We start from the raw sequence: 12,540 nt of genomic DNA on the forward strand, positions 1-12,540 counted from the left end.
ACTCGCTACTAAGAAAGGTTTTTTGCTAATAATTATTTTGAGTAATTACCAATAGTGTCCACTGCCTCTAAAAGCACTAGCATCTGTCACTCAGCGACTCTCATGGTGCTCCAACATTATTATTTGATTTATTCTGCAAGGTACGTGGAGCTTCGTTTTGAAATACAATGTATGAGACATTGCCCTTTACATAGCAGTATGTAATGGTTTACAAGATTGGATGGGCACAATATGCTGCCAATCAAACCAGGAACACCAGGGCATACATGTACCCTCTCTCTCAACAATAAGTGCACTGCAGCCGATTTCAGAAAACACTAGGATTAATCCGAGTTAGGATGAGTAACTCGTCCTAACTTAGGATGGGTTCAATGCGTCCTAACGCCTATGGATACAGAACTTAACTCATCCTAAAGTCCTTAGATTGATCCTAAGCTGAGAAGAGTTTGGTGAAATCGACGGCAGGTTTCATTTACGTGCATTACACAACACTATCAGAAAAGCAGTGTAGTACAGTTTCTCCAAGTCTTCCAAATACATGGTAGAAATCTCCTGTAAAATTCAGTACAAATTTAGAGGGCCTATAATATGTATATTGTTTTTAAATAAATGTTTTTTTTTAGCCAAAATGCAAAGTGACTCACTATCTTTGTTTAAATTCAAAAACAGACAGACAACTTAATGCAAATAGTATCCACCTATCAAAATCTATCAACAACCTGAAATAAGTTTGTCCTTGATTAATACAACAAAAACATCCAGAGAGATCCATTCTACAAAACAATGAGCTTTGCTATTAATCATTGCATGTCCGCCCACTATGTTGATGTAGATAAAAAGGCAATGTTTGACATCAATTTATAATTATGAACAAAGTGGGAGTCCAAGGCTGGTGCTGGTGGGAACAATTTGCTGAGTCAATCATCCGTAGCATTAAACTTTACATAGGAATTGATGATAAATGTACACAAGCCTGAATGTCCATTAATGAAACTCCAATTAAAAGTACATGTACACTGTAGGCTAAATGAAAAAAACACCAAACTTGTACATCTCAACTCTAAAGCCCGGTTCATACTTCCTGCGAATGCGATACAAATGTTGACGCCACTGGGCTGTTTCCACAGCACAAGTCAATGTCAAGTCAATTGTTGCGAATGTGTGACGTCACACTTTGTATTGCATATTATTGCAATGAACCAAGCTTTATTTCGGTGTTATCTCCACAATATTCTAATCAATTACAAAAAACAAATGCAGAAATTCTCCCGTCTGGAAATGTCATGGAACAACGATTCTACATGTATGCTGTACACAGTCACTATTTTTTTACTATCTGCCGACTGTGCACGCAAGCACATTTACTGTTCACAATACAAGCTACATACTGTACATTGCGCGCAGTATGAACCACAGTTGCAGCCAACATGTACACTAGACCATCGGCCGTCAAGTCTAATGTGTATACAGTCTTATTCTCAGCCATTAAACAGATATTAACCCATTCCCATACTTACTTGCATACTGGTTGCCCGTGGCGATTTCAGTGGCAAGGACGACCTGCAAAAACAAAACAAAATAGAAGATGGAGAAAAAAAAAGAGATAAAAGGCGTGTGATTGCGAGACACTCAGAGATGCCGTAGTCAATAAACGAACAGAGCATCTGCCTATCCGACTGAGACTTTAATGGATTTTATTACAATCTTGTATCCTTAACCCCCCCCCCCCTCCTCCCTCACCTGTCCACCCATGACCTTATTTCTTTATCAAGCTCATCTCACACTTTTATCAGGAATCTAGGCTCGATGTACGATGTAGAGTTGTAAAAAAACATTTTTTAAATGCAGTTTTTCGTGCCGTTCGCAAAGTGGACAATTTATCTTCAACGGATGACAAAGGGCAAGGATTTTAACAGAGCACCCATTAGAATCACACAAAAAATTGATGATGGGTTTTGATTAAAAGAAAATACAGTATAGTGTAAATAATACTCACACAATTCAGAGGTTTTCTTACTATCTACAATTGTGCTGACAGTGCACACAAAGGTAAAACTATGAGAGGAAATGTGACCACTTACATTGTACGTGTATGTATCAAGGATTCAGCACAATTTCATAGAACTACTTGATTTTTTTTTATATATTGCATGAACAATTTTCTGCTTAGAAAAATTAGAAGATTACCAGTCAGAATGGTAGTGACTTAGTGGTTGGTAACATTGTTCTGGTAAGCAAAACTTTGTCGGGGGCAAGCTCTTCATCTATGTTTTTGCACCACTTAAAATTATGTTTTGTTTTTTTAGGGCCAACCCATCATGGCTAATGCTAATGTTTGACAATGTTTGAAGCTCTTTAAGTTTTGAGAAAAATAGAAACAAACTAAACCTGGGTCATTTATGCAAACATGAACATTGTGTACACTGTACGCAACACTAACAGAAAGCCTTTAAGTAGACAAGCTAAAAGTCTCCTTGTTTGTTTCCAGATGCAAAACAAAGGAGACATAATACATTTTGTACATAACAAAGAAGACATACTTTGCAGATAATTACGTGTTTTCGTTTCAAAGGACAAAAACACTTTGTCCACAGGTCATTAGTTTTCTCAGTGCAAAAAAAACCAAGATACTCCGCATTGCTGTAATGCCTCATGTTTCAAAATTGTTCTGTAGAATCGCCAGCTTGTTTACTGCAAAACAATCTGATCTCATTAGGGCATGCTTTCTTTTATCATGAAGTATTTTTGATATTCGTTATCACTTTCCATATTAAAGGAGAGATTGACATGCTCAGACAAGGCCAGATTGTAACAGCTGGATTGGGATTTGGAATTCTTGTTTGTTTACATGGAACTATGAACGATCATTTACTGGGCATAATTTCATAAAGCCTGTAAGCACAAAAACTTGCTAGGCACAGAAAAGTATCCCATAACAGAAATAGATTACCAGCCAAAACTGCATTACATATGTACATGTAGGTTATTGTTGTTGTGACTGGTGCCCCACTAAATTTTTGCTTCGTGCAAAACAAACTGTCAAGCAGTATTTTCTGCTTGTAAGCAGCTTTATGAAATTGGCCCCGAATCAACAAAACAAAACAAGTTCACATTGGCCATACTTTTATTTCTTTGTCTGCAGAATCTGTTTTGGTGTTATTTCAAACCGGTTGAGCTTTACACACACGTGAAGTTGAAACAATTGATTAGCAGGGTTACAAATTAAGTCTTTCTTGTTAGCATCCCCGCCTGCTTCCTTTTTAGAGGCCGCATCTTAAATTTTTACGAAAAATAAAAAGTTTAAATTTTAACGATCTAAAATTTTGAAAATAAGCCCAGCCCAGTTATCTATAAAAAATATTTAAAAAGGCCCTCCTCCATCCTTTTGTTTTACTTTTCATTTGGCCAAATTGTACGCGTTTGAACATTGTGTTTACTTCATTATATAAACATGTACGCTGGCAGAGCAAGCTCAAATTTTAAATACCAAATCAGAAATGCCCAGCAGCAGGTGTGGGCCACACATAGAAATAATGATGTTCTAGGATGTCAAAGACAGTCAGTCATATTAACCTACACAAGTCTCTCCCTGCATCGTTGTTGTTGATAGTGTTATTAATAGAAAGCGTACATTTCGAGCTCCGCTGCTTTTGTCTGCAGCTCAATCTGATGGCTCTTGTTTTTCTGGTCCCCGGTGAATTCAATATCGGCTCCAGATCAGGTTTTTTTTTTTAAATGGGAGGGGAGTGTACTCAACCCAGCAATAATTCCTTGTTGCTAACGGCGTACAAGTTTAGGCCCTGCAGCCTGGAGATCTAGAGTTAATAGTACACAAGTATCCATACGGAAATTTATTGGGTGGGGGGGGGGGTTAAGAGAACTGAAACAGATGGATTCTTATGTACAATGGTATGAAAGGTAAATATGGTTTACGTGTACTATCATGAAGAGGAAATGTCATTGTACAAATTGTAAAACGACGTTCATCAATGTTGTATAATAACCATGAACTGTACTTTTACAGTCAAACCTGTCAAATATATCGATCCTGGTGACATGGTTTTTTTTTTAGAGTCAAGACCTTAGGATTTGTGGTTTGGGGACGAATGAATTCTAATGTCTATTTCTTGATGCACTATAAAATGTGCATTGATTGTGATTGCTTTAACATTGAACATTGCAAAAAATGCAAACTCATGTCATGATCATGCGCTGTTAATTCAAGCATCAAAACAAGTGCATCAAAACCATACTTTTTTGCAATACATTTAGGCCTGTCGACATTGGTTTGAACAAAACATTATATAATGTTCATGAAAAACTCTTGGTACGGCCAAATACATTACCGGTATCATACTATAAGCATGTTTGTACATCTACATTATGAGCATTGTACCACATTGATGTGTGACTGTTCCAATTTGGTTAGTCGTGCTTGTCGTTATGAAAGTGCAATGACTTTGGTAATCAATTCTTTCCACGAAATGAAAATGTTTTGTATGACCTTGGTCCTGGTGCCTTAATAAAGGCACTAGACACCTTCGGTAATTGTCAAAGACCAGTATTCTGACTTGGTGTGTGAGCATAACAAGTCAGTGAACATTTTAACTCAATTGGTCATTGAAGTTGCAAGAGAATAATGAATGAAAAAACCAACCTTGTTGCACAAATTTGTGTGCTTGCAGATGCTTTGGCCTAAAGTCTTTTAATATTTGAGTGAGAAATTACCTCTTTCTCAAAAAAAAAGTTACTTCAGAGGGAGCCATTTCTCACAATGTTTTATACTATCAACAGCTCTCCATCGCTCATTACCAAGTAAGTTTTCATGCACACAATTATTTGATGCCAGGAGGATTAAATTACACTGCGTTTCATAATTGAAAACACTGACCAGGAATATCAGAAAAACCTATACATGTATATGAAGGAAGATTAAACCATATAGAAAGAACCTCTCTCTACGATCATCAAACAAACATGAGTGCTGTAAAATGTTGCATCAAGAATGTGCATGTACTTTAGGCCTACGTGTATCAATAGTGCAAGACATCAGAAAGTGTATCTGTTTTTTTTTTTTTTTTTTTTTTTAAATGACCGGATGGCGGTACATGTATGTTATAACCGACAGCATTCTTGGGAAACAAACAAGATTAAATCACGGCTACGAACTGAGGCTTATCTTCGTGAGAAATGCTGAATATGCAGCGACGGTTATTTTCGCTATTCAGTCAGTCAGTCACACGTGGTTCACACATGTTTTCGATAACAATTTGTAATTCTGGGTTTTCTTATGTGTAAGTGGGCCTAAATGTCTGGCTTCTGAATGGCTTGGTACCCTTGTCTACTTGCCGAGAGTTAGCCTTAGTGCAATACATTATTTAGCTTGTTAGTAGAACCACGCAAACTCAACACTACATACATGTACGTGGTGCGAGTATTCAACAGAAAGAGGGCGTTTGTCGGAAGCCAAGAAGCACGTGTTATATAGACTTCTTGGCTTCCAGTTTGAGCCTGCCAACAAGCACTCACATTACGTGTACATGCAATACATGTATGCATGCCCGTATACAGTTTACAAATACATGTATGTACATATCAAAAATTAAGTTCAGAAACTAAGATTGGGGTGATTACATGGACTGCCCAATGAGTTGTGGAAGTTCTCTCAAGATCACAAAGATATCTTACATACACAGCAAGTTTTCTATTTCATAGAAACTTTTATACCGTCAGGCCCTAATAACAAAGGAACCAGACAATGAATTCTCACCTCGGAGTATGAGCCCTCTCCCAAAATCTTGCCGAACTTAAAGTCCGCCCTCTGCTTCTTTTTGGGGGCCGTCGTCGTCGACGTCGTTGTTTCCGCTTGCTGCTGTGCCGGATTCATGTCTTTTGGGCTGGACGATACCTCGGAGGGCCGCTTCTGCAAATAGTCCGAACTGGTCGACGGTAACGACGAAGACAGCGGCTGAGATGGGGAGGATGATGGAGGAGTGGAACCCCTCTTGCAGTTTGTGGTCGTGCCCGTCGACACGGTCCGACTGGCCGGTGATTTGATGTGTTGCCGCTGCTGATGCCCATTGGTCGATGACGTGTCACATGATGAGCTGTCACTCCCTCCTATTGGCTGTCGTGCTTGCTCTTTTGACTGTGCATAAAGGATGGGGGATAGACAGAGATGTTTAATGAGGATGAGTATTTTTTCCTGAGTTGACATAGACACTGACAGGTATCAGCCGGAGGTGTAATCAGGCACGATTTAACCCCCCACGGGATACAATGAAATTAATCTCCCACATCGACTTGTCATGAGAAATATGGCACAAACAAGTATTTCAAAAGATTACTGGAATGCAAACACAGGGAAACGTCAAATTATACAACTGCCAGAAAAACAGACCTGAAACGTCAGCTCAAGCTGAACAATATTTATATCTAAAAGATTCCTAATTTGTTGAAAAACATTCTTCATGGATATTATTTTTCCGATCATCAATTAAAAAGGGACATCGCTTATTAAAAACAAGGGAGGGGGGCTTCTTCTTTTGTGTCATTATTAGAAAAGTACATCAGAAATAATGAGACTGTTTTCCATTTAGCACAAAATTGTTCAATAATATATCGTACATTTAACCATGTTTAACACCCGCAAAATATTTGTGTTTAACACACACTGGTAAAGTGCACACATCTTTTTACGTACATGTACATGTATGTCATGATTTCACTGTGACAACCATATTCTCATATAAAAGAATGCACAAATATATTCCGGTTTAATCTCTTGAGTAGGCATCACAATATTGTGTAAAACCCAGGCAGTAAGTGGCTAAGATGGTGTAGTTTGATAGAGACTTGTTTGCATTGTGCAGAGAGGGGTTGACAGGTCTGATCCTTCACGGAGGCAAGAAGGTGATTGCCTTCATGCCCCCTGGTCATTGCCTTGGTGCCCTTGAAAGATATGCTCCAGTAGAAATTTACAATTTCCTCATCGGGTGCCCTTTACCAAGAACAAAAATGTCTTGGTGCCCTTGCCCAAAGCATACAGACAGGGGTTGCATTGTACTGCATGCATCGACAGTATCATCTGCTCAGGGGTACACAATGTACAGTACATACACAGGTACATGGCATTATACTGGATGAGCAGTCTGTCCCTTCCCCCTACACACTCTAGCAATTGTTTGCTACAGATGTTGTAAGTGCAATGGGTCATTAGTTAATTGAGAATAACCTGTGCATATCAAACAAACTGATGAAAAACTTCCTTTGTTTTGATCCCAAAAGGATCAACCGAAGGAAGAACAAAAAAAAGTGGGGAAGGATCCAGTAAATCATTAAGGGGGGGGGGGGGGGCAGAGATAAAAAAAAACAACAACACATCATCACATTGTTTTCGGCTGAAGCCGTTCAGTCTCTTTGACCTCTTATAGGATGGAATGAATTCATTAAGATGACATTCTCTAGCCCCATGATAATACAATGCCTGGAAGCTTGTGTCAGTCAGTAATTAAGACAGGGCAGTGGTGGGAAAAACAAGTGTTTACAAGGAAGTTTGGTCTGCATAGATCCCACCATTTTTTTTTTTTTTTTTTGGGGGGGGTCTCAATGTTTTTTTCTTTTACATACAACAATATGTACTGATCTTTTAAAATTTAATGCGGAAACTACCAGGATAAAAAACACAGTTTCCTGTTTATGTCAACAAGGTATGGAAAAATACACATGACACCCAATGTCGAAACAATCTACTTCCAAGAAAATAGTTAATACGTGGCTTTAAACGTGAAGACAAGCAAGACATGAATGTGATGTGTGCAAGACATCAAAGCGATGTGATGTCTTTATAAACATTCTACACGTATGATGAGATACACAGGTCCTTACTAGGCCAAATAACTTAGAAAATGATACGTTTTCAGTGATCTCAGACAACAACAATTTCTTTTTTAAATAGCGCAGCCGGTTGTCTTTAAAAAAAATGTGTTGGGCGGCTATATTGAGAAGGAAAAAACGCCCCTTTTCCTTCCAGAGGACACTCAACATGTTTCTTTTGGGGGTTGAAAGCTCTTTAATCTCATCTGTTCGATGAGCAAATCAACCCAGCTTTGACATGTTTGAGGAAGTTGCCTGGTTTTGCATGGAGCATGTTCAGTCGGTCTCCTGTTTTAACTCGCAGTTCTTCCCGTTTTGTTTCCAGTGTACCCTACCTAAACATGTTTTATTTGTTTACTTTATATAACCCACATTGGTTTCAAAGTCTCAGTTGAAAAACAAACCAGTCTGAATATAATAATAATCTTCACGACACACGCACCTGTATATATTATCTGCTCTTATCTAAAGAAAGGTTCAGTGTAAATCTTCTTTGTCTCTGTAAGCTTCACAGATCATTCTAAGAACCACTAGTTTGATTTGCGTGCATTCAATACAATTTATTTTGCATAACCGAATTTTGCCCTTGCTAAAATAAGCAGGTTCGACAAGCTTTCCCAATTAAGATGGATTTACAGAAGTAATACTACTTTGAGTTCCAAATAAATCTATTTCTATTTTTTATTTTAGTACAATATGTACACCTGTCTGATCCTCTACAGAAATGGACAAAAGCATGAAACCTTGATGTGATCTACCAGACCAAGGGTCAACTCAAACGAAAAAAAATGTTTTCTACCCAAAATTTAAGTCATATTCTTTGCTAGACTGTTTCATGTTATAAATGCACAAAGGCCTTGAATCAACCCCCAGCAAATGCGGTGGTGCCCAGTGATTTTGCTGTGGTGCCCTTTGCAAAGTTCCCATACAAATGTACATTGCCCTCAGTCATAGAGGTGCCCCTTAGCTGTGTCCTTTGAAGAATCATGCAGGCCTGTACACTATGCTTTGTTTTAGAAAGGGCAAGGACACCAAGGCATTTTCTCCTTGGTAAAGAGCACCCTATGAGGAAATTGATTGTAAATTTCTACTGTAGCATTTCAAGAGCACCAAGGCGATGACCAGGGAAAGGGCAAGGACACCAAGGCATTTTCTCCTTGGTAAAGAGCGCCCTATGAGGAAATTGATTGTAAATTTCTACTGTAGCATTTCAAGAGCACCAAGGCGATGACCAGGGAAAGGGCAAGGGCACCAAGGCATTTTCTCCTTGGTAAAGAGCGCCCTATGAGGAAATTGATTGTAAATTTCTACTGTAGCATTTCAAGGGCATCAAGGCAATGACCAGGGGGCATGGAGGCAATCGCCTTTGTTGCCTGTATCTGGCCTGAGAATGAAATTCAAGGCCTTTATGTGCACAGTGTCTGTACACTGCACACAGGATGACCAACCTCCATGTGGCCTACACATGTTGAACAGCCGCCCGATTAAAGAGAGTATTTCTCTGGAAGTGTTTACAGCACAGAGGTGAAGTACATGTACATGGAATTAGGTAACGACAGCATCGCGGGGCACTTCATCAATGATGAAGCAGTGGAAGAAGAGCTGACTTCATTGTTTTCTTGTTTTCATGTGACGGCAGGTGTATTTGGAATCAGGGAAATGACTACTTAGCTATTTGTGCAGAGCTCTAATTGAAGCAAATTTGTTACTTCTCAATAATATGATCCTGTTTTTCAACAGTGGTCAGCCACATTTCTATCGTGCCGACTGCCTCAAAGCCAATCCTTGCCAACCCCCCCCCGCCCCAAAGTCCAACCCACCCAACCCTCCCCATTTTAAATATGGCAAAACCTGGGTCCAATTTCATACTACTTAAAAAAAAAAAACAGTTTTGCAAAACCACCATGTAGAGTGTCGTCAGAAATAATTGTTGATGGTCACCACTAGACAAAGAACAGCCCATACCCCAAGAGAAACGCCATACCTTAGGGCTGTGACACATCGCTTTACCAAACAAAACGACTTTAAACCATTTTCCTTGTCTGTACATCTAGGCCTGGGCGACTAGGGACTCAACTAATCACGCCTCAAATAGTCACAACTAATATTTGTATTCCCAAGATGCATTGCGCCATATTGTTTGCCGCAGGCGCTGTGTGGTAAAATTCAACGCTGACATTACAATAAGTCTAACATGTAAAGTTTGTATTTTTGTAGAATTTGCAACAAAAGTACTTAATTAATTGTCTAGATAATGAACCATATCATACAATTGTGGGTTTTCATCAATAATGCTAATTTTGTGTAAAATGACTGACAAAAAGAAATAGTAAATAGATCCAAATGGTGAGACTGCATGTAACCAGCAAAAACAAACACTTTTTGAGTTATTTATGACAACTAATCATTTAAAATCAATCACTTCTCCCTTGCATTGTTTTACCAAGTCGCAGACATCCTTTCATTCCAAAAAAGTCTGCAAATTCGGTAATAGATTCCGTAACAGTGAGTTGGAACAAGACCGTGACGTACCAGTACAGTTCGTGTCAGAACACCCACGCCCCGCAGTCTCAAACTCTGCGCTAAAATTATTTCAGCGATGCACAAATATGAAGACGACAATGAGCAAAAACACGATTGGCTATCATCTTCAACAACAACAACAACAAATTCACGGCACTCGATGACAAAAACAAGCTTGCGCAAGGACCTCCCGTGTGTCCCCCCCCCCCCCCCTTGTTTCCCCCGGCTGCCCTCGTGTCTCCTCACCATGTAGATATCCAGCAATCCAGCGTTTGAGCTTATTATTGACATGCTGCAATTACATTCGTTTAACCGTGCTTGCAATATAAGACTATGGTGTGTCCCAAGGCTTCTGGATTGTGTATCACTGAAAACCAACACGCTGCTGTCCGTCTGTCCAGCGCTGGAATTAGAATTAGCGGGGCTGGGGGGATTTAATTAGTTTGGCATTTAACCTATGGATGAGACTACAATTAAATTGGCTTGGTTGTTGTATTGTTGTTGTTTTCGGGTTGAGGGGGATTCACGGGGGAAAAAAAAAAAACGTCAGAGGGGATTTAAATATTATTTACGGTTTTTCAACGAAATTGTGTGTACGTGCCTTCTTTGCAAGCTAAACGGAAATGACAACTGTTTGTTCCTGTTGTTAACCGATTTACATACGATGTAGGTGTGACACTCGCTCATAAGATGGATAATTCACAGGAGATTTATTTTTATTTTATTACATACTGTACACGTAGATTCCTTAAAACATGTTCCTTGTACAATGTGTTGGTCTGTACATTCATAAGTGAAAAATTACATGTTATAAATGTCTATCAATACTTTGGAATAAAACTGTGCATGAAGTCCCATCCTTTGGTTTTAAAAATAAACACACCATACTGCACAAATCAGATCACCTGTGAAAAAACATCTTTTGCTAAAAATTCTGTTTGAGTGAATGTTCACTGGGTTGGTTTAGATTGTGGCAATCAAAATACGCCACTGGTCATCTGTTGGGGGTCTTGAAATTGAATTTCCTTGACTGGCTATTTTATTTTTAATTAAGGGCAGGGCAGTTTACCTTCGTAAAATGACACCTCATCAGTGAGGGAATGTAGCCTAACCTTGTACTGGAATAGTTTAAGGGGCACCAAGGCAACAGCCAGTGGCATGGAGGCTATTGCTGTCTTTGCTTGCCCCCTGTGAAGTATCGGGCCTACATCAGATTCATCTTTAAAGATGAGTTTTTTATATTAATAATTTGGGGGGCTAATCATCATTACTCGCAGCAAAGAGCTGAATTGCAAAGGACACGGCTACAACATCAACCCATTATGAACAGGGAGCACAGCCAAAGATCAAAAGTGTTTGATTGTTCCCGTATTGCCATAGTGATGATTGTATTGTGACTACAGATAGTTCCCACATGACGTAAACCGGCCATCTTTACGGGCAATTTGGAACACACAGCCATGCGTTTTGCAAATTTCACAAAACGTGTTGCATGATTGGTTAGTAAACAGCGAGACCGCGTTAAGAAACTAGACGCTTGACACATCCTCAAGCCAAAATGCAATTTGCCCGTAAATATGGCGTCTATTGCAACTCATCTAAATTGTACTTTGCTTAGCAATAAAGATTGATACACAGAGATTCTCAGCTCTTTTGGAAACTGACCCCCGGACTATTACTGTATTTAAGAAGTATTTCTATAAGAACGATTTGGTACTAGCATTTTCTTCCTCCATGGTACTAGTATGAACTGGAATATTAAGTAGAGCTTTCAGATTGAAGCTGATTTTCAATATATCTTTTAGAAAAGCAGAGCAAATTATTTGTTATCACCTGAAGGTAGAGGCTGTGACCTATGAGGCCCATGTCTAGGCAACTACATGTACTGTATCATGTCCACTGAACCTTAAACATGCTTTCTTATTGTAAAATCTGTATTTAAAACGAAGGTGGGCCTTGTCTAGTAAGCCAACATCATGACCAAATGGAATCTTAAAACCGTTCCTTTCTGTATAATCTGTATTTTAAATGAAAGATGCTCTTGTCCGGTCCCAAGAAGAAGAAATACCCATCCCAGGCCGGGGATTTTATCTTTGAAGAGACAAGGTTATTTTTCATTTTGCAAAGAGCTTCCATTGAAAA

The 12,540-nt window shown here is 39.1% G+C and overlaps 1 protein-coding gene across 2 annotated transcripts in view; it reads right to left on the reverse strand.

Moving 5' to 3' along the window:
* LOC117292240 (3-phosphoinositide-dependent protein kinase 1-like) overlaps positions 1–12,540 on the reverse strand; it is a 44,167-nt gene that overhangs the window by 18,997 nt on the left and 12,630 nt on the right. For both annotated transcript variants that reach the window (XM_033774221.1, XM_033774220.1), the window contains exons 2-3: positions 5,771–6,148; positions 1,518–1,560 (exon numbers count right to left, since the gene is read on the reverse strand). In XM_033774221.1, coding sequence (XP_033630112.1) covers positions 1,518–1,560; positions 5,771–6,148 — 421 coding nt within the window. The remainder of the gene's footprint in view (positions 1–1,517; positions 1,561–5,770; positions 6,149–12,540) is intronic.

This window comes from Asterias rubens, chromosome 7 (genome assembly GCF_902459465.1).
Source record: "Asterias rubens chromosome 7, eAstRub1.3, whole genome shotgun sequence".
Classification (NCBI taxonomy): domain Eukaryota; kingdom Metazoa; phylum Echinodermata; class Asteroidea; order Forcipulatida; family Asteriidae; genus Asterias; species Asterias rubens.